The sequence below is a fragment of the Bos javanicus genome, chromosome 26 (assembly GCF_032452875.1).
Source record: "Bos javanicus breed banteng chromosome 26, ARS-OSU_banteng_1.0, whole genome shotgun sequence".
NCBI classification, from domain to species: Eukaryota; Metazoa; Chordata; class Mammalia; order Artiodactyla; family Bovidae; genus Bos; species Bos javanicus.
In genome coordinates this window covers 32148960-32169873 of record NC_083893.1, presented here as the reverse complement: position 1 = coordinate 32169873, position 20914 = coordinate 32148960, and the positions used below count along the sequence as shown (strand labels likewise).

The following is a 20914-nucleotide window of genomic DNA, read 5'->3' as shown; positions in this document are numbered from 1 at the left end:
AGCTCCTTCATGGAGTGCAGTTTAACATGAAGATATGCTTTTCATACCTGGGATCTGGTGGCCCAGTCCTAACTCTCCAGCTCTCATCTACACTGACTAAATAACATATCAGTCATACATTTGCGCTCTAGAATTGGAGGCAACTGATTTCAAATTGGGGTTCTTCCACATACCAGATCTACCTCTCCCTGTGCCTCAGTTTTCCCATATGGAAAATGGGGATTTATAGTTCCTGGCTCTTGGGGCTGCCAGGAGGACAGGCACCTTATTTGCCTGTTTGCTTTCAGATCCAGTCGCCACCCTCCTCGACTCTACTGCTTGTCTGGGGAGGGGCTGGGGAGCGAGTGGGGGAGGTAGCCCCTGCACCTTCATTCCTTAGACTCCCTTGATGTTTACTTCAGCCAATAGGAGGACTGGCAGGTGATGGGAGGCCGGAAAGGGGTTAAAGCCAGGGAGGGTGGCCTCCTCTTTTTCTAGGGACATGTCCAGTGTGATTTCAGCTCCTCATGGGCGGCCTGTCTCTCCTTGGTCCCAGCTGTTGCCTAGTTGGTTCTGGTTCCTGGCTCTGTTAGCACCTGGCTTTGTCCCTCCAGCCCCAGGGAAGGTAGTGATCTTCTATTGCTAAGAAGATCACTTTCCTCTTTGGTCCTTTCTGTTCTTCTAAGAACTTTCTGAGTAGAACTCTACTCAAGTTCTCTAGTGGCTGTCTGGCACGGGCTCTTTTCCATACTGCACTGTGACTAATACAAAGAATTGCTTGCGATCATGCCTATGAAGTACTAAGAACTGTGCTTGGCATGTAATAATTGCCTAGTGAGTGGCAGCTTACAAAATGTACTGACTTACCTCTTACCTAGATGCTCTGAGGCCAATTTGCACCAGGCAGGCCTCTGCTTACCCCAAAGCTCCTGAATCAAGGCTCATTTCTCTCTCCAGGCTGTCTGAGTCCTGAGACCTGGGTTTGTTTTGATGCATTCTTCTCTAATCTTTATAGGGTAAAGGGCATGTGGATTCCTCCTCAACATTTGTGACATGTCATCACTTTCTTTCTGATTTTCCAAACTTCTTACAATGGCTTAAAAAGCCCTGCTCTATCTGGCCCCTTCCGTCTTCCCAACCCCTCCCTCCACCACCTTCTCCCTCACTCCCTCCAACCCGCACTGGCTTTTGTCCAGTTCTCTCTGCCAAGCTCTGTCTTCCTTTGGGGCTTTGGCAGGTATAGTCCCTTCTTCTTGGAAAGATCTTTTCTGGTCTTCTTTCCCATGCTTCTCACATCCTCGCCTCAACGTAGCTGCTCCTCACTTGGAGAGGCCCTTCCCATTACTTTATCTAATATTGGTCACAGGTGACCAGGTGCTCTTGGAGTTTCATTGCAGCGTCCATGCCTCGTGGACTCTCCCCACCCCACCCCTTCCTACTCAAGACAACCTCTCCCTCTCACCCAATCTAGCTTGATTGCACAGGGAAAGCAAAGGTCCCTTCAGATTTTGTCTTCTTTCAGGAACAGAAAGACTGCTAATGGCACTGACTTAGGCTCCTTCAACAGAACCTTGGGACTTAAACCACAGAGCCTGGCTACACCCCTAGAAGAAGGAGAAATAATTTTCCTTTCTTAAGAATGAGCTAACAGTTATAAACTGAAAACACACACACACACACACACACACACACAAGTAACTGGGAAGCTAATTCCTTAATTACCCAGTTCTAGCAGTTACTGATCCAGTGTCCCACTTCCAACTCTAGAACCAGTGTCCTGCCCTGAGGCCCTAACATCCATAGTCACTCAGTCATGTCTGACTCTTTGTGACCCTTTGGACTGTAGCCCACTGGTCTCCTCTGTCCATAGGATTTTTCAGGCAAGAATACTGGAGTGGGTAGCCATTTCCTACTCCAGGAGATCTTCCCAACCCAGGGATCCCACCCGCATCTCCTGTGTCTCCTGTAGTGCAGATCTTCCCAACCCAAAGATCCAACCTGTATCTCCTGTGTCTCCTGCATTGCAGGAGGATTCTTTACCTGCTGAGCCATCAGGGCCTGAGGCCTTGCTAGTGACCAAAAGCCTGGAACCCTACCTAGTTTCTGCCCACCTTCCTTCCTGGGTCAGGGTGGGCTATCAAGCAGAAGCTCTGTCAAGCAGAGGCTTGAAGGCTTCTGCCAAGCTTGAAGGAAGTTGCCAAGGCAACTTTCCCAGAAGCTAGATTGCCTCCTGCCTGGCTTATTTGAAGTTTTTAACTTAGTCTATTGTGAAGCCATTTTCAGTCAAATTGAAGTACTGGTTCTGTCATAAATGTTGTAAATGTGAATCAGGGAAGGGGGCGGGGTCCCATTCTCTCCTGGCCTAAGGTACTTTCTAAATGGCAGGCTCCAAGGTCACATCCATTGCCATTCCCCAGGGTGATACACTAGCAGGGACTATTTCTCAACACTCTTTCCCCTCCATATACCTGAGTTACTCTAGCAGCCAGGACTGTGCTTAAAAATTAAAGATGAGTCAGGAATGCAATTTGTTGGGAAGATAACCTGCAGTGGGAAATGGCAACCCACTCTGGTATTCTTGCCTGGAAAATCCCATGGACAGAGGAGCCTGGTGGGTGACAGTCCATGGGGTCACAAAGAGTAAGACATGACTGAGCGACAGAACATGCAACAGAAAACAAGATTTAAGTGGCTTAAAAACCAGTCTTGTGTGATTAGTAGTGTGGGGTTTGGATAATAAGTTGCAGAGCAAATACGGAAAAGATTGAAAAAGAAATATGCCAAATGTATCGGTTATCTTTACCAGGAAAGAAAGGCTTTTCCAGAAATCCTCAAGTTTGATTTTCTTTTAGGTGTCATTGCCCAGAACTGGATCATAAGACAATCTCGGCTGCAGGAACAGTTAGAATAGTAGAAAGCAAGATTATCATCATTAACTCAGATACTTTGATTCACTATTATCTCAGGGCTGGACAAAAGATCACCCTGAATAAAATCAGGCTTCAGATAGCCAGGAACCTGCAAGGAATGGATGGCAGACTGAGGGGTCTCAGTGTTTGCCCCAAATCAACAGAGTTCTAGAGGCCACAGTCTACTGAACTTCATGCTGCTTTTAGAATCTTTGGGGACACAATAATCAAACAGGAGTTTGTTTTCTAGACGGTCTCATTCTATGCTGCCTGGCAGGCAGTAGGAGTTCTATACATATTTGTAAAAAAAGGAAATGAATCTAGAGGAAAGCAGATGATGAGAACAGCATGGATTCAGTAAGAGTAAGACAGGACAAACTTTATTTCCTATAAAAGTTTCTGATAGAGTAATTGTTATATCTCAGATCATGGAATGTCATAGATATTTTATCACTGAATTTTGGCAAGTCAGTTGACATTGTTGCTCATAATACTCTCACAGAGGAAAAAAAAAGCACGTGTCATAATTTGACAGATGTAGCTGAAGCCATACTTAGCGAGACGTTTATAGCAGTAAAATATCTGTATTAGAAGAAAAGACAGTTCTCAATTCCAATCACTGATTTCAAGGTGGTATTTCAAGGTGTTAAGAGTCCCAGCCTTTATAAGGGGTGTTCTCACCACCATTCAGTTCAGACTAGTTTCTAATTTTCATTCTCACTTGTTCAAACCATGGGGTGTTTTTTGGTCTGTTTTTGTTTTTTTAAAACATGTTAGTTTCCAAATATTTGGAAAATTTCCAGGTATGTCTAAATTAATGATTTCTAATTTCCATTGTGGTCAGAGTATGTTTCATGTGATTTGAAACCTTAAATCTATTGAGTCTTGTTTTATGGCAAGTTTTACTAAAACACGTTCTGTATTCACTTGAAAAAATGATATTCTATTGATGGATGTAGTGTTCTATAAATGTCAATTAGGCCAAGCTGGTCGATGGTATTGTACAAGGTTTAAATATCTTTACTGATTTTCTGCCTACTTGCTCGGTCATGGAGAGAGAGATTGAACTGCTGTTTATAGTCATGGATTTTTCTATTTCTCCTTGCAAGATTGTCAGTTTTTGATTCATATATTTGGAAGCTCTGTATTAGACATAAATATTTAAAATCATTTCCCCCCTTGTTGGATTGATTCCTTTATCATTATGAAATGATCTTCTTTATTTCTGGTAATATTCTTTGTATTGAAATGTATTTTTTATGACAGTAATATAGCTACCCATATTTCTTTTGATTAGCATTAGCATGGTACGTTATTTTTCTTTTTTAATATAATTTTATTTATTTTAATTGGAGGCTTATTTTTCAATTGTTTAACCAATTTGTCTTTACATCTAAAGTGATTTTAATAGCTGACATACAGCTGATTCTTTCTTTCTTTCTTCTCCAGTCTGACAATCTTTGCCTTTTGACTGCGATAATTACCTACATGCATGAATTTAAATCTGCCATCTTGCTATGTGTTTTCTCTTTATCAATCCATTCCTCCCCCTTTCTACTCACTTACTGCCTTCTTTTGGATTCATTGAGTGACTTGTTAAAAATGATTCTGCTTTATTTTCTTCATTGATGTACTAGCTACAACTCTTTATTTTGCTTTTATGGCAGTTGTTTTAAGAGTTGGAGTATACATCTTTAACTTACCACAGTTGACCTTCAAGAGTTGGGTTGGCCACAAAGTTCGCTTGGGTCTTTTTAGGTTTTCCAGATCTACTTAATACGCTTAATATTTCCTCTACTTTCTTGGACTTACAGAATATAGTTGTAAGTATTTTTTAGTGTCTGTATTTACCAATTCTATCACCTCTGTCATTTCTGGGATTCTTTCAATTAATTAACTTTTCTGCTCACTGTGGTTCATTGCTGCTTCCTGCTTCATTTTGCATGCCTGATGACTTTTGATTGGAAGGACAACATTTTGAATTTTACCTTGTTGGATGCTAAATATTTCTGACTTCCTATAAGTATTCTTGTGCTTTGTTTTGGGACATTCTGCTTTGGAAAGTTTGATTTTATTTTTATTTGTTAGGTAGGACCAGAGCAGTGTTTATTCTAGGATTAGTTTTACCCCACTACTGAGGCAAGGGGCTTCCCAGGTGGCTCAGTGGTAAAGAATCCGCCTGCCAATGCATGAGATGCAGGAGACATGGGTTTGATACCTGGGTCAGGAAGATCCCCTGGAGGAGGGCATAGCAAACCACTCCAGTATTCTTGCCTGGAAAATTCCATGGACAGAGGAGCCTGGCCGGCTACAGTCCATGAGGTCACAGAGTCAGATGCAACTGAGCACTGAGGGACTTTCTGAGTTACAAATTATGAGATTCTCCAGTCTAGGGGCCAGAATCAAGCCTTATATTCCTGGTCCTGTAGGTTCACTGGGCATCTTTTCCCTCTGCCTTGTAGGAACAAGAACACCTCTCTGGTACTCTTCTCCCAACTCCAACTGTTTTGGTCTTCCTGGTCTCCTGGTTCTAACTCCTCAACTCAGAAAGTCTGCCTAGTTCTTCCTGGATTACTCTGTCTGCACTATAGCCTGGCAACTCTTTCTAGGCAGTAAGCTGAGGCAATCACAGTGTTTAACCTTGTTCATCTCCCTTCCCTTATGGAGCACTGTCCTGCACAGCTGCCTTTTTAATATATTTTGCTTGTTTTGTTTTTGCTCTCGTGTTAGCAGGAGAGTAAATTTAGTTCTTGTTGCTCTGCCTTGGCTGGCTAGACTGCATCTAGATTACTATAAATTATTGCTGTTCTGTTGATGAAAGACTGCCAAGGTTGTCACTTGTTTCCAAAACAATCCTCATTAAGTAATCTGTGCTTCACAATCCACATCTCCTTTGGGTGAAGTAAACTCTTGTGCAACGGGTGTTACAGAAGAGTTGCATACAAATGAAGTCTATGTAAGACAACTAATTTTGCCCTCTAGCTTACATTTTCTTTCCTGTGATACTGTACTTCATTTCTCATTACTTTCTCTTTAACAGTGACTTCAAATCCTGTGACTTTCCTCTATTTTCTTCCCTCCTTTTCTTTCTTTCATGTCAGGGGCCAGTAATCTGTACACAAATTTCATGATATTTGGGGATGAGAATTCATCTTATTCTAGTCAACATTGGCCTTGAATACTTAGGTGTGTGCTTGGGGCAAAGGTATGTGTGTGTTTGTGTGGAGAAGGGTTGAATAAAAACAGGGTCCTTGACTTCAAGAAGCTCAAAATCTTTTTTAAAATGAATAAGCACTCCTGCTGTTTTGAATTGTTTGGGGATGGATTTATAAACAGTAGAAAGTGCAAGGGAAGTAATGCTTCTTTCACTTCTTGTTCCTCAGCTTCAACAAGTATTTACTTAGTGTTTCCTACAAGAATACATTGTAGCGTTACCTGGGAAACAAGCACTGATGATGAGTTCATGATCTTGTGGAGGAATGACACAAACTGATAAAGACCCAAGGTGTGGTACCACAGGAAATCTGTGAGATTTCACTTGACAGTGTGAGTATAGAGGGCGGACAAGATGAGGGAAGGCTTGGAGACCTAGTTTAGCAAAGAACTGTCAAATTTAGGGGAGAGTGGTGTGAGCACAATTAGGAGTACCAGTGCCCAGGGCTTGATGAGGGAAAATCAGAGAGGCTAAAGGAAGGGGCTCCTGATGGAGAACGGTGGGGAAAGAAGAGGTTTCTCTGTGAAAGTCTTCGATGCTAGGCTTAGGCATTTGGACTGTGGGGAGCTCTGGATGGTTTTTGATGGGTGGACAGAGACAGAGATTGTCTGGCAGAGAGGGTTAGGGTTCATGTGTGCAGAAGAGGTAAGGACTGGTGGCAGAGGCGCCAGGACAGGGATTATGCCTTAATCATCTTTGTATCTCCATCTGCTGCCTATGTGGGTGCTCAGTCCAGTCCCACTCTTATGCTATGTCGCCCACCAGGCTCCTCTGTTCATGGGATTTTTCCAGGCAAGAATACTGGAGTGGGTTGCTATTCCCTCCTCCAGGGGATCTTCCTGACCCAGGGATTGAACCCATGTGTCCTGCATTGTAGGCGGATTCTTACCCTGAGCCACCAGGGAAGCCCATCCCCCCTCCCCATTTGCTACTTCACATGGCATGCCTGTTGTTCAAGTGCAGGTAAAAGGTTATCTTTTACCTTCTATCAATAAATGATTAATCTCTTTATAACCACTGACCTTGTCAATGGCAAGACAAATATTGTGGAAAAAACTCTTCATGCTCGTTGCTATTTTGTTTCAAGGACTCAAGGCCGGGAAATCTGGACTCAGGTTCTTCCAAGCCTTATTTGTTTCTATTTGAATTCCTCGGAAAATTACCCAACAGGGCCTTTCCAGTCCCCACCTCTCTCATGCCCAGTAAGTTCTGCAGTCTTACAAATCTCACAAAGAAGACGGCCCACACCTATACAAGTAAACTCAGACGGCCCACGTGCATGCTCCCAGAGGAGCCGGGCGGAGATTCAAACTTTCCGAAGAGCAGCGTTCACAAGACGCAGACAGGCCCACACACACTCACGTGACTCCGCGCCCAGGCAGAATCGCCGCGCGACTAGGCAGCACACGCCTGGCCACACACCACACAGACACACTTGCGAGCACACCTGCTAATCTCAGATCCACCCCCTGCGGTGCACGACGCCCGAGTGGCCCGCAGCGTGGGCCCCCAGCCCTTGCCCGCCCGGAACTGGCCAGTGTGGGCTGCGCCTGTCACTCTCGTCCCCCTCGTTGCGTCATCAGGGCGCGACGGCGCAGCAGCGCCGGCCGAGGCTTGAAATGCTGGCAGCTGCAGCGCTATAGCCGGCGGAGCTGCGGGTGCGAGCCGCCAGGGCGGGAACGGGCTGCGGGAGGCTGCTGGGGCCGGGAGCGCCGGGACAGGTGCGTGATCGCCCTCTCGCCGGACCCAGTGCGGCTCCCGCCAGCTGCCCGGCAGTTCGCTCGCCTCGGCGCTCTCTCTCTCTCGAGCTCCCTCCGGGTTTCCCCCTGAGCGGTGGGCCCGGCTCGTGCCGGCGTGGGGGTCGAGCTCGTTCTCTCCCGGGAACCCCGGGTTGCGGCAGGGCTTTCCCCCGGGTGGGAGGGAAGTCCCTCTCGGCTCAGTCCCCCCTCACACTCGAAGGGGACGTGGAGGCATTGACTTTGGCGTTGAGGCTGCAGGGGTACGCTGAAAGCAAGCTGGTGCAGGGGACAGTTCCATGACAGATGACCACTGATTGAGCTGAGCACTCACTGGGCGTCACAGTGCCAGGCGCCCTAGGGGTATTATGCACAACTCCCGCAACCCAGGAGGTAAGATTTATCGTATCATGCCCATTTGCCAGATGGGGAAACCAAGGCATGGGAATGAACCAGCTTGTCTAAGTTGTTGTTAACCCATCTGGTTGGTGACCACAGATGGTAAACAGAGGAGGGATTCGAGCTCGGATGTATTTGGCTTCAGAGTCGGCCCTCCTGCCTCTCTCGCTTTCAAAACCCACGGTTGGCTCCCCTCAGCGCATAGGCTGGCTTTTCTTTTTGGGTGGGGTGGGATCGGGGCACTTTTCAACCTTGGACAAACGTGTGGAGGGAGGAGCGAAGCGTGGGCTTCTTACTGGCACAGGACCGTTTCCCCCTCTCGTCCTCCCTTCATCACTGGGGCCAGCCAAGTCTTCATTTTCCCAGGCAGCCACCGGCTCCCCCTGTCGTACCTACATTTTGCGCCTGAAACTGATAGCTGAGTTTTATTTTATAATAAGAAGAGCTTTCATGCCAAGTGCATTGGTTTACTCTTCCTTCCCCTCGCCTATTTGTTAGATTGTTACTTAGGTAAAATTGTGAAGAATGTGTATAGTTATCCTGAGAATTACAGTTACCACTATAAATCCAGATGGGGATTGTAAAGAAATGGGAATCTGCCCTCCAAGGAACTGTGTTAACCTGAACATGAGTTTTTAAGGTTTTAAAAACTGATTTAAGGCCAGGTGAGAAATAATCAAAAGCTGAAATAATTTGAGGATTAGGTTAGAAAATTCTTATATTTTAATATCTTTTTTATTTATTTATTTATTTATTTTATAGCAGTTCACTGTTAGTGAATGTTTTTTCTGAGGGTGGGAAAAGGCTTATTGCAAAGATATGAAAACTTATAAATCAGATATTTCAGAACAGTGTTTTCTTGTTTTAGAGCTTTGTAGATGTATTAAAAGTGCAAATACCATTTCATTTAAGGCAGCACAAGAAAATAAACTTAATTCAGTTTAAGTGGGAAACGTTAGAGGTGCACTCATTACCTTTGTCCATTTTACATTGCATGGTATGTATGACCAAAAATTCCCAGCACATAATTTTTCAAAAATTATCTACTTGTGTGCATACATGTAACTTTAAATTAGAAAATGCATATTTGCATCCTTCCAGGAACTATTCACTTAACACAAATAAAATATTATTTGTCACATACCTGAAATAGGGTGATAATTACCCTTGTGAATTCATAGCTGTTTTGTTCATGAAGTCTAAAGATACAAAAATTTTTTTTAAATCTGGATGACCTAACTGAGTTCATATATATACATCAAAGTCCAGTTTTATACAATGACTAAGAAGTCCTCCTTAGTTCATTTCACATCCTACCCTGAAGCAAAATAACATAGAAATCAGAATTTTGAGTTCTACTATTTACCCTCTGGATCCCTTATTAACTTAAACGGTATACATTTTTTACAGCACATGATTCGGGAGTTACGCTGTGTGACATGGATGAATCTGCATTGACCCTTGGCACGATAGATGTATCTTATTTGCCAAATTCTTCTGAATACAGCATTGGTCGGTGTAAGCATGCCACCGAGGAATGGGTAAGTTTAAGATACAGGTTAAAAGCATCCAGCCTAAAGATGTTCTTCTCAGTGTTACTGAAGGAGGATGTACGGGAAGCATAAATTCAAATAGACATTAATAGCTACAGAAACTGCCTCCAGCTGTTTGAAGGTTAGTTTATGAAGTCTAATATTTAAAAGTTCTTATGGTATTATGTTATTGGGAAGAAAAAAAATGGGTAAGAAGTGTAAGGACGGGGATTATGTTAAAAAGCAAAATACTTTTGCAGAGGAAAAAAGCCTGTTTGTTCTTTTGGGTGGTGTAATTTAACCAGAATTTTTTTTTTTTAATTCTGTATCTGTTTTATATAATTACATTTCAGAAGTGTGAATTTTGTAGTGGAAATGAAGTTTATTTAAAGAATTGAAAATAGAAATTTTAGTATGAATCCCAATCCAAAAGGCATTTTTTGGCGTTTTTTTTTTTTGTTATTGTTGTTCTTGTATTGTTTTCTCTATGTCAGCATAACATGGGATGTTTTCAATATTTCTTCAGATATTTCTTCAGTCTGCTTCAGATTAAAAACAAAACAAAACTTTTTTTGGGGGGTTGGAGTTTTAGGTGGTCTTTGCGTTTCTTTTTGAGAATGTTATATCACTGGGATTTGAGCAACTGATGAATTCAAAGTTAAGAGAAAATTATTTAGACAGAAGAGCAGAATTTGACCCTAATTGGATAGTATGGCTGTAAATTCAATTCTAGACTTTAAACTCACTTGTTAGGATAAAGGAATGTTATATAAGTTGACCTTGTTTTTCATTTAAAGTGAATTATTTTAAGCTATAGTATAACAACTTGCTTACTCTTAAGTAAGGTCTTTGTAGTTCTTTTGTAGGAGTGTGTGATTTAAGAGGGAGGGAGATGAACTGTTAGCATAGGGCTCCAGGGGTCTGGCTTTATTCCTCCTGCTACTGTCAGAAGGCTGTCTGACCTTTTCCAACTTAATGTTTAAACCTTTGAATGCTGCTTTGAGTGTTGCCAGCTATTGCTATTCTTAGGTGCTCAGCTCTTGCTTATGGTCCAAGCTCTGTTCCAGGTGTCGGTCGTGGACGGAGTCCTTGAAACGAAAAACAGAAATGCGGGCTACCGAAAGGAAAATGTGTCAGAAATTTCTCTTCTGTCTCGAACAGCTTAGTTTTAAGCGATTTTTAGAGTTTTGAGATCAAGTAGACAAGTAGAATTTTCTTGCCCATTCATACACTACTTTTCCTTAATATTTATTAGGGTGAGTGTGGTTCCAGGCCTACTGTCTTCAGATCTGCAACCTTGAAGTGGAAAGAAAGCCTAATGAGCCGGAAGAGGCCCTTTGTGGGAAGGTGCTGTTATTCCTGTACTCCTCAGAGCTGGGTAAGAATGTTACCTTTAATACCTTTGTCAACCTTTAATAAACAGAGTCTGTCCGTGGAATTCTCCAGGCGAGAATACTGGAGTGGGTTGCCGTTCCCTTCTCCAAGGTATCTTCCCAACCCAGGGATGCACTGTAGGCAGATTCTTTACCGTCTGAGCCACCAGGGAAGCCCAAAAAAACAGAGTGAAATATGTGACATGGATTTCCAACTTTGTGTAAACTTTATTTTTGCTTAGTCTTAATGGACTTAATGCATTTTTAGAACTTAGGTCCACGTTTATGAACCAAATATCCCAAGTAAAAATGTTGATCTAATTTTTCTTTCTATTCATTTATTCAATGAATATTGGTCTAATAGTTGGTGCCAGGCAATATTTTGTTTTGTTTTTGTCTTAGTATGACTTTAGGGGGAGAGTAGGTCTTCCTTTCAGATAACTCTTCCAAAGAGTTAATGGGATCCTTCATGTAACTTCAAGACATTGAAATTTAGCACTGAACTTTAAAATGCTAGCAAGATGAACGAGAAAGAGAGAAAGAAAGTGTGCATACACATATGCACATACACACACATGTGAGTGTGAGTGGGACAGAAAAAGAAAGTAAAACTGTGGCTTTACCCTTTTGCTAAGTGTCTGTTCCCACAGTGAAGGGGAGTGCAAGGGGGTTTCTTTTGACTCTGTGATAGTGAAGGATGGTCATTAAAATGTCAGCATGAAGATTTAAGAAAGGGTGTGATGGGTTTGTTGTTTGTATTTTGGTGGGAAAAAGCCATGCAAAATCTTCCACATTACAGTATAGTATCTCAGTTGATTGGATAAGTATGCATCTGAGGGCATTTTGCCAAGCAGTGTGAGCTCGTTCAGGAATGTAGACTCTAATATGGCTGTGATCTCAGGCAGTAGAGTCACCTGGATGGTAAACTCTCTCTGGGATGGGCTAGTTATTAGAGCGTTTAAGTGCTGTTTATTAACCCTGCCATTTATTGAGGTTGCTTCTAACCTGTGTGGATAACTACTGGTGCTGTGTGAGTTTTCCACTCAGGGTTGGCTGGGCAGGAAGTAGAATTTCTGACCCAGCATAAGGAGTTTATTAATCTGGGAGAGATTTGTTTAACAAGCGGTTTATGTTAAATATTCAGGTCTGCTCAAGAACATCACGATAGAAATAGTGTTCCTCTTAAATCACACATAACCTTGTTGAAATAGTTTGGTGGACGTGAAGGATCATGGAAATTTCTAGTCTAGGAGTAAGGCCAGTTCTGATTAATAGGCCAGTAGAAATAAAGATTTAAGTAGAAGGTCATGTGGCTTTTCTTTTTAGATCTGGCATCTCATCTAATTCTAATTTTGAATGGTTAAAAGAGCAAAACAATACTTTAATGTGTTCTTCAGTCAGAAATTATTTGGTGGTGGTAATGGTTTGGGGTGGGCAGAGATGAGTAGCATAATAGATAAATGATTTTTGCTTAAATGTAGTACCTGATGGTGCTGAACTTGATCTTAAGTTCTTCCACGGCCTGTTTATATAAAATAATTTTTGACAGTATTTTTATAGTGATTTTCTGCTACCTTTTCTCTGAAGTCCTATTTCTCTAAAGAGATAGCACTTAAGTATTTTGACATCTTCTTTTGTGGGTCTATTATGCTTTCAGCATTTATTTGTGGAAGGTTTACCTTTTTTGCCTACATTGTTAAAGTTATGGCCTTTATCTGTTTAGCAGAACTATTTCTGGATTATCTTCCAGGATTATTCACAAAAAGGGTGACCTTTAGTCATATGTTTTCTCATTAAGTAGACAATCATTTTAGGGGGCTGGAAAGACCCCACACTTTGAAGCAAGATCTGGGGTTGACTACTAGCTTCTGCCAGCCTCAGTTTTCCTCCTCTAAAATGGGCATATGGGTTACCCTGAGGATGAATGAGATAATGTATGTTATAGTCCTCAAGAATTATTGTTATTAGAGTGAATGATTTGTCCTTGCCAAGTCATTTAATATATAAAAGAAATATACATGTGTGCATGCTGAGTTGCTTTAGTCCTGTCCAACTGTTTGCGACCCCATGGACTGTGGCCTGCCAGGCTCCCCTGTGCGTGGGATTCTGTCAGCAAGAGTACTGGAGTGGGTTACCATGCCCTTCTCCAGGGGATCTTCCTGATACAGAGATTGAACCTGCATCTTTTATATCTCCTGCGTTGGCAGGTGGATTTTTTACCACTAGAACCACCTGGGAAGCCCAAAGAAACATATAAAATATATAAAAACAGACAAATAATATTAAAAATAAAAACTGTTCTTATATTCACAAAAGTCCTATTATTATAATTCTCCTTATTCAGATGAGAGAACTGAGGAAAAGCTTGCTCAAGGTCATATAGCTGATCAGTGGCATAGCTGGGATTCATCTCCCCTCTCTACTGCTAGTCTGATTATGATGGAATGTGAAGATATTTATTTATGATTTTCCATTCTTCCAATTGTACTTTTTCATATACTTCATAAAGCCATTTACTACATTAAGAAAAGTTTTAAAATCATGCTCTTCTTAATCTCTAAATAAACTGAAGAATATGTTAGCAATTATGGGCAGAAGTCATTTCTCTGACGGCCACAGATAAGATGTTGATTTAGAATACATTATTATCCACTCAGCTAGTAAAGTGAGTGAATTAAACCAAAATTGGCAGAAAAGAGAGTTCCTAAAAAGAGACTTCTAATGTCTCTTAATATTAAAATACCATTAAACTGAGAAAGGCAAAAAAATAAAATAAAATGAGGGTAATAATTCTTATGTGTCAGGATTATTGGAAGATTTAGTAATCTCAAAATAATAATACATGGTACTTAGCATAGACTGAGCGATTTTCACTACTACTACTTAGCATAGTATTTTTGTATTTTGAAAACAGTGAAATTTCCAGTATTCCTTTCAGTGACAAGCCATCGTGACTTTAACTCTTTCTGATTGAGGGTGGGGGGCTCGGCAAAGGGAGAGGCACTATTTCCTTGCAAGATGCTGAGGAGTAGTTTTGAGTTTGTGACTTTTGAAAGCTAAAAAGTACTTTTCAATAACACATTTTTCTTCATCTCTGATTTTTGAAAGTCCTCAAAAACTATTAATTTGAGTGAGCTCAACAATCCAGTTGTATATTTATGTCTATATTTATTTTGTTTTATATAGGATAAATTTTTCAACCCCAGTATCCCGTCTTTGGGTTTGCGGAATGTTATTTATATCAATGAAACGCATACAAGGTAAAAATAAATTTCTTATATTTCTAATGCATGTCAAGAGAAAGACTCCATAATAACCAACCAGTGCACTTTAAGATGAATCTCTTTATATTTTTTTGGAAGAGTTAATAGGGTATTAACTTCTAACATATAATACTTTATCTAAAAATTGGAACCTGAGAGACCTATTACTGTTCTCCTGCTGTATTATATAATATTTTCATGAGACTATAGATATTACTTAGAGGTTTCTTTAACTTATTTATATATTGATGTTGCTGCTGAAATGTGCCAAAATGTGATAGAAATTTGTCAGAGGAGAGGTGTAGGTTTGAATGTCTTATGTTATATTATTATTTTATACTTAAAAAAGTATCACTTTCTGAAATCTGCCTGATCTATAGAGTGAGTATTCTTTGATTTATTACTGGCTTAAGTCTTTTAGAATTCTTACTTCCAAATTCTAGGCATCAGAGTGAGAGAAAAAGAGGCTTTATTCTCAGTGGATTTAGGCTGGGGGATGAGGAAGGAGGGTGAATGTCTGCAAGACAAGAGCAGAATGGGAGCCAAAACCACTACCAGTCCTTGTAGTTCCAAGAGTAAATTCCTGGAGGCTCAGGAGATGAGAAATACGTGAAATCTCATGAAAAAACTGGCCCAAGAAGTCAGATACTTAAATTTTAAGGCTTTCTGATGTTACTGCTCATATTTTAATGTTTTTATAAATGAGCATATACTTGCATATATGTTAGCTAAATTTTTTTTTTAATAGAACTAAGATCAAGAGATGTGGTTTTGCCAATTTCTATGCTACCCTTCCTTTCCTTTCTCTCTTGTTTTCTTAAGTTAAAAGGAAAGAGCAATTTTTTTTCCTCTGGTTGACATGATTAAAATCCTAAGCAAAAGAATCCCATTCAGTCTCTTCCTTATGTAAGTAGATATTTTACATACAAAACTGAGGAGTTCATTTGTTGTCTTCACTTGGAGGCAGTCAAGGAAAAAAAAAAAAAACAAAAAACATGTGAGATAAACATACACTTTTTAGCATGTTATATTGACTAGACAATATGAAACTATTCAGTGTAATAAGCTTCCTGTACAGGTGGATTGGCTATTTAGCCCTTCTCTGTGTTGCAGGGAGCAAAGCCTAAACAGTTTTTGCACACACACACACACACACACACACACACACACCGCTTTCAGTCTGTTGCAAAGGGATTTCATCAAGAGTGTGGACTTTGTACATTCCAGTAAACTGTTCACTGAAAGATTTTAGAATTAAACACTTAACATATTGGGCCAAGTTGTTCAGAGAACTGAGACAAAGGGAAGGAGGAAGAAAAAGAATGCCAGGAAGGAGAGTTGAAGGAACATGTGATTCATAAACAATTCTCCCCCAAATTACTTTTTCTTGATTGAAGACTTTTGTGTATTTTCAGAATTAATTTGTAATTGAAATCTTCTACTGTCTGGATATCTTTATGGAGGAAATGATAATGAGGCATTATATAATCATTACAAATGGTTTCAAATCGTTGCATAATGAAATCTTATAGGATTCTTGTTCTGAGATCCCTGTCTTTAACCCTCATTCAGTTAACACATAGTCATTGTCACTGCTGGAAGTTTGTCCTGTTTCTTAGGTATGTTGAGTGTGTTTTATAAAAAAGCCAAAAACAAAAACATAGCAAGAAAACTCAGTAAGAGCTTCTGGCTTCCTAAGTCCAGAGTACAAGTACTCAGACTGCTGTCTAGTTAACCTTGACTTCTGTCAACTGATCAGCCTTATCAATTCAATTTGTGAGTCAGTGATCACCTTAGAAGAATTACTGTAATGACAACAAAAAGAAAATTAGCCCTTTGTGGTACGAAAAGATTGCCGGATTACTTTTTATAGCCTGTAGCTGTAGCTATAAGCTATATAAGCTTGTATATAAAGCATCCAACATATTTAGTTTTTAAGTGGTATTAATAAAGTAAGATGCTTACATTTCTTTTGTTTTTATATTTGGATTATTAGTTTGCAGAGCAATACTATTCAAGTATTGATACACAAATTCCAAGTTTAAATTTTAGCTGAGAGTACATGAAAGAAAAGAAATAAAACTGTCTTCATAGCATCCTGAACTACTTACTAAGGAGAATTTGCTACAGGAAAACCCTAAATCTCTGGAACAGGTGAAATGAGGATTTGTTTTTACAAAAGGGAAGCCTCTGAATAATAGGTATTCCTAGAGTACTTCTCTGCTAAATCGTTTTCATGTTGCAGGCACCGAGGGTGGCTGGCAAGACGTCTTTCTTATGTGCTTTTCGTTCAAGAGCGAGATGTCCATAAAGGCATGTTTGCCACCAACGTAACTGAAAACGTGCTGAACAGCAGTCGGTAAGGGTGGGATACTGTTGTAAGGGGGAAAGGCAGGGATGGGAGTGGGGAAGTAATTTCCTTTATTAACCTTTAGTTTCTCTGGGACTCTGTCCCAAGAGGAGTTTGTGTTTCCAAACATTAAACGTTATAGCTCCAGAAGAAAGCAAGGAAAGGCAAGAGAACAGATGGTTTTGGTGCCATGTGGGAAGAGCAGCCTTGTTTTATGCATGAATAATGGAATGGGGTTCTAATATGAAAGGCGAGCTGGAATTCAGATAGGCAGATATTTCCAGAGTTCTCTGTTAAGTGTTCTGTAATGTTAATATTGGAGACCATGCAATTCCTACTTTACAGCCAGAAGAGAAGCTCATTTCATATTTCTGTCAAATAATTGTTAAGCATGTAGGCACAAATTGTTTTATTAGAAAGGCATTATTAGAAATTTGAAGAGAATAAAGTAATTGTCCTTGCCCTCAGAGGATCTTGATTAAAAATTGGAGAGACCTACCTGAACTCTGATGGAGTGGGGAAATCATTAAACTGTGGGAGTTTGGGTGAAGGTTGATCTCTATTCCACCGCATTGCTGTGGCCCGTGTTAGATACCTATCTGGATTTGGGGAGCTGGAGACCAGAGTGGATTGAAAAATGCTTAGAAATGCAAGCCCAGTGGTACAGTTGTTAAGGGCTGAGCAGTAGTGGCGGGTAGTAGGTACCTTGATATTTACTGGATGAACAAGTGACTAGTTGATCATGGTGGTGTAATAACTACGTGAATTACTTGTGAAAGCATTCCTGGTCATACTGATATAAATGCTGTTCAAGGATAGGCTTAGGGATGGTATTTCAGAGTCCTGTGGAATCGGTCTTTTTGTAGTAATGAATGATGGGGAGTTTTGCTGTACATTATTCTAAAATCAGCAGCAGTGAGAAGAAAAAAACAATTGTTTGAGAAACTCCTTTGGATTATTCTATATTCTGTTTTCTAGGTAAAGCCCATCAAGTGTGTTTCATTTCATCCAGATGTTTTGACTTGTAACTAGGATGTTAGAAGTTATTTTTAGGAGGTTTAAACCTCATGCATTCTTCCCTAAGTTATGTGGGAGATTTACAAGACTGGATTAAATCTTCCCTTTTACCTTATAGCTTACTGGTCTGTGCTGTTTAAATCTAAAGCTGTGCCTTTTAAAATTACTGACTTGGTTTGGAAAACGCTTGTGACTATTTATGTCCACCTTCAATCCCTCCTAGAGAGTTTTACAGATATCCCACTCATAGAGTCATAATGTAAATGAATAATAAGTAAAAGAAAAAATTATGTTACTTTGGCAGTGGGTTTGGGGTACCTCTGAATTATATGTCTAGAAGGATAATCTTTCTTTCCTTCCCTTCTGCCAGAGTGTAACTTTGTGTCCCTCACAGCATAGCTGGAACATTTAAATTCACATAGTTGTTACCCAGTGAATTTGAATTAAAATTTTAAATATGCCTTCCAGCTTCCTCAGGGAGTCATTGATTTAGGAATATAATATACTTAATATTTAATAAACAGCCAAAGAAAGCACTTCTAACTTGAGTTTATTCTTCTGTGTTATCACATTTAAAAGAGAAACTGTATTTTGCTTTGTGATTTGTTTTATTTTATTTTTTAACTTTACAATATTGTATTGGTTGCTTTGTGATTTGTATCTGTAGTTTATAAAATAATACAGACTGTAGCATAGAGCCAGTTACGTTGTCTGTCTTTCCATTTTGAAATCAGAGTACAAGAGGCAATTGCAGAAGTGGCTGGTGAATTAAACCCTGATGGTTCTGCTCAGCAGCAATCAAAAGCTGTGAATAAAGTGAAAAAGAAAGCCAGAAAGATCCTTCAAGAAATGGTTGCCACCGTTTCACCGGCAATGATCAGGTATTAAAAGGCAAAGCAAAAAACTTTAATCAGGGGTCATCTGGTTTTGATCAGATAGGACGGAACCATTGGACTTTCCTAATATACTGCTCTTGGTCCAAAAGAGGTTTTTAACATATTCTGATGTTAAAAACTGACTCCTCCATATATTCTTATTTAACTCTCAGGAGAAGTGGCGCTTGGGATGCTTCAGGGTACCTCAGTCTCTGTCAGTTGATAGCAGCTCTTGTATTACTGCCGCTGCCTTCTATACTAGTTGTGAGTTAGGTTTCACATGCTCGTGTCTTTTTATTTTCTTTTAGTTTCATTGAGATATAACTGAAAGACAGCACTCTGTAGGTTGAAAGTATACAGCATAATGACTTGACTCACATCCCCTATGAAAACACAATGAGTTTACTGAACGTTTCTCATCTCATATTGATACAAAATTAAAGATATAGAATGAAATTTTTTTTCCTTGTGATGCGAACTCTTAGGATTTACTCTCAACAATTTTCTTATATAACACACAGCAGTGTTAATTAATATTATTGTGTTGTATATTATATCCCTAGTCCTTATTTATCTTATAGCTGGAAGTTTGTATCTTTTGACTACCTTCATCCAATTCCTACCCCCGGGCCACCTTTTGGTAACTACAAACCTGACCACTTTTTCTGAGTTTGCATGGAAGTACAATTGATCTACCACACCATACAGCTCCTGGATGTTGTGTAACCAGCTCCTGTTACACAACATTAGTAGCTCAGTATTTCTGTACATTTCAAAATGATACCACTATAAGTTTAGTTATGATTTGCCAACACACACAGATACTACATTATTGACTAAATTCCCCAGACTGTACATTTCATACTTGTGGCTCATTTATTCTACAACTGAAGCTTGTAGCACTTGATCTCCCTCACCTATTTCTTACCTCCCCACCTGCCTCTCCTTTAGCAACCACCTGTTTTTTTTCTGTATCTGTCTTGTTATGTTTATAGTTTCATCTTGATTTTTAGTTTCCACGTGTAAGTGGAATCTTACAGTATTTGTCTTTCTCTGTCTGACTTTTTTCACTTAGCATAAGTCCAGCCATATTGTCACAAACGGCAAACTTCATTCTTTTTTATGGCTGAGTAATAATCCATTGCACATTTTTGAGTGTGTGTACACACCACATCTTTTTTATCCATTCATCTATTGATGGGCACTTAGGTTGCTTCCACATCTTGGTTATTATAAATAGTGCTGCAGTGAATATAAGGGTGTATATATGGCTTCTAATTAGTGTTTTCATTTTCTTCGGATAAACATCCAGTAGTGGGATTGCTGGATTATGATAGTTCTATTTCTCATTTTTTGAGAAATCTCCATATTGTCTTCCATAGTGGCTGCCCCAATTTAAATTCCCACCAGCCACATACAGGGGTTCCTTTTTCTCTACATTCTCTCCAACACTTGTTGTTATTTATTGTCTTTTTGATAACAGCCATTCTGACGGGTGAGGTGATAACTCATTATAGTTTTGATTTGTATACTCCCAATGATTTGTGCTGTTGAGCATCTATTCATCTGCCTGTTGGCCATCTGTGTATATTTGGAAAAATGTCTATTCAGATCCTCTGCCCACTTTTTAATTGGATTGTTTTTTGTTGTTATTGTCTTGTTTGAGTTTTTTGTATATTTAGGTGTTAACCCCTTATCAGATATATCTTTTGCAATTATCTTCTCCCATTAATAGGTGGCCATTTTGTTTTGTTGAGAGTTTTTTCACTCTGAAAAAGCTTTTTAATTTGATGTAATCCTATTTCTTTATTTTTGCTTTTGTGTCCCTTGCCTAAAGAGACGTATCCAAAAAAAAATTACTGACTGATTGCAAAGTGAATATTGCTTATGTTTTCTTCTAGAAGTTTTATGGTTTCAGGTCTTAGATTTCAGTCTTTAATCCATTTTGAATTTATTTTTGAGCATAATGTGAGAGAGTAGTCCAGTTTGATTTTTGCATGTAGTTGTCCAGTTTCCCCAGCACCATTCAGAGACTCTTTTCCCCATTGTACATACTTGCCTCCATTGTCACCAATTTGTTGCCCATACAAGTGTGAGTTTCTTTCTGGGTTCTCTGTTCCATTGATCTATGCATCTGTTTTTGTGCCAGTACATGCTGTCTGTCTTGATTACCGTAACTTTGGGGGATAGTTTGAAATCGGGGAGCGTGATGCTTCCACTTTCGTTTTTCTTAAGATTGTTTTGGCTATTTCAGATGTGTTTCCATA

General features: G+C 39.9%; 1 protein-coding gene across 9 annotated transcripts in view; it reads left to right on the top strand.

Annotated features, from left to right (window-relative positions):
• Positions 1-20914, top strand: part of GPAM (glycerol-3-phosphate acyltransferase, mitochondrial) — a 67217-nt gene that overhangs the window by 17872 nt on the left and 28431 nt on the right. For 3 of the 9 annotated variants that reach the window (XM_061403453.1, XM_061403455.1, XM_061403450.1), the window contains exons 2-6: positions 9648-9778; positions 11025-11147; positions 14329-14402; positions 16651-16764; positions 18507-18653. In XM_061403453.1, the coding sequence (XP_061259437.1) occupies positions 9677-9778; positions 11025-11147; positions 14329-14402; positions 16651-16764; positions 18507-18653 (560 nt within the window). In that variant the 5' untranslated portion in view covers positions 9648-9676. Of the gene's footprint in view, positions 1-7388; positions 8232-9647; positions 9779-9803; positions 9912-11024; positions 11148-14328; positions 14403-16379; positions 16560-16650; positions 16765-18506; positions 18654-20914 lie in introns of those variants that run through there. The other 6 variants (XM_061403458.1, XM_061403452.1, XM_061403451.1 and 3 more) reach the window with 5 other exon arrangements.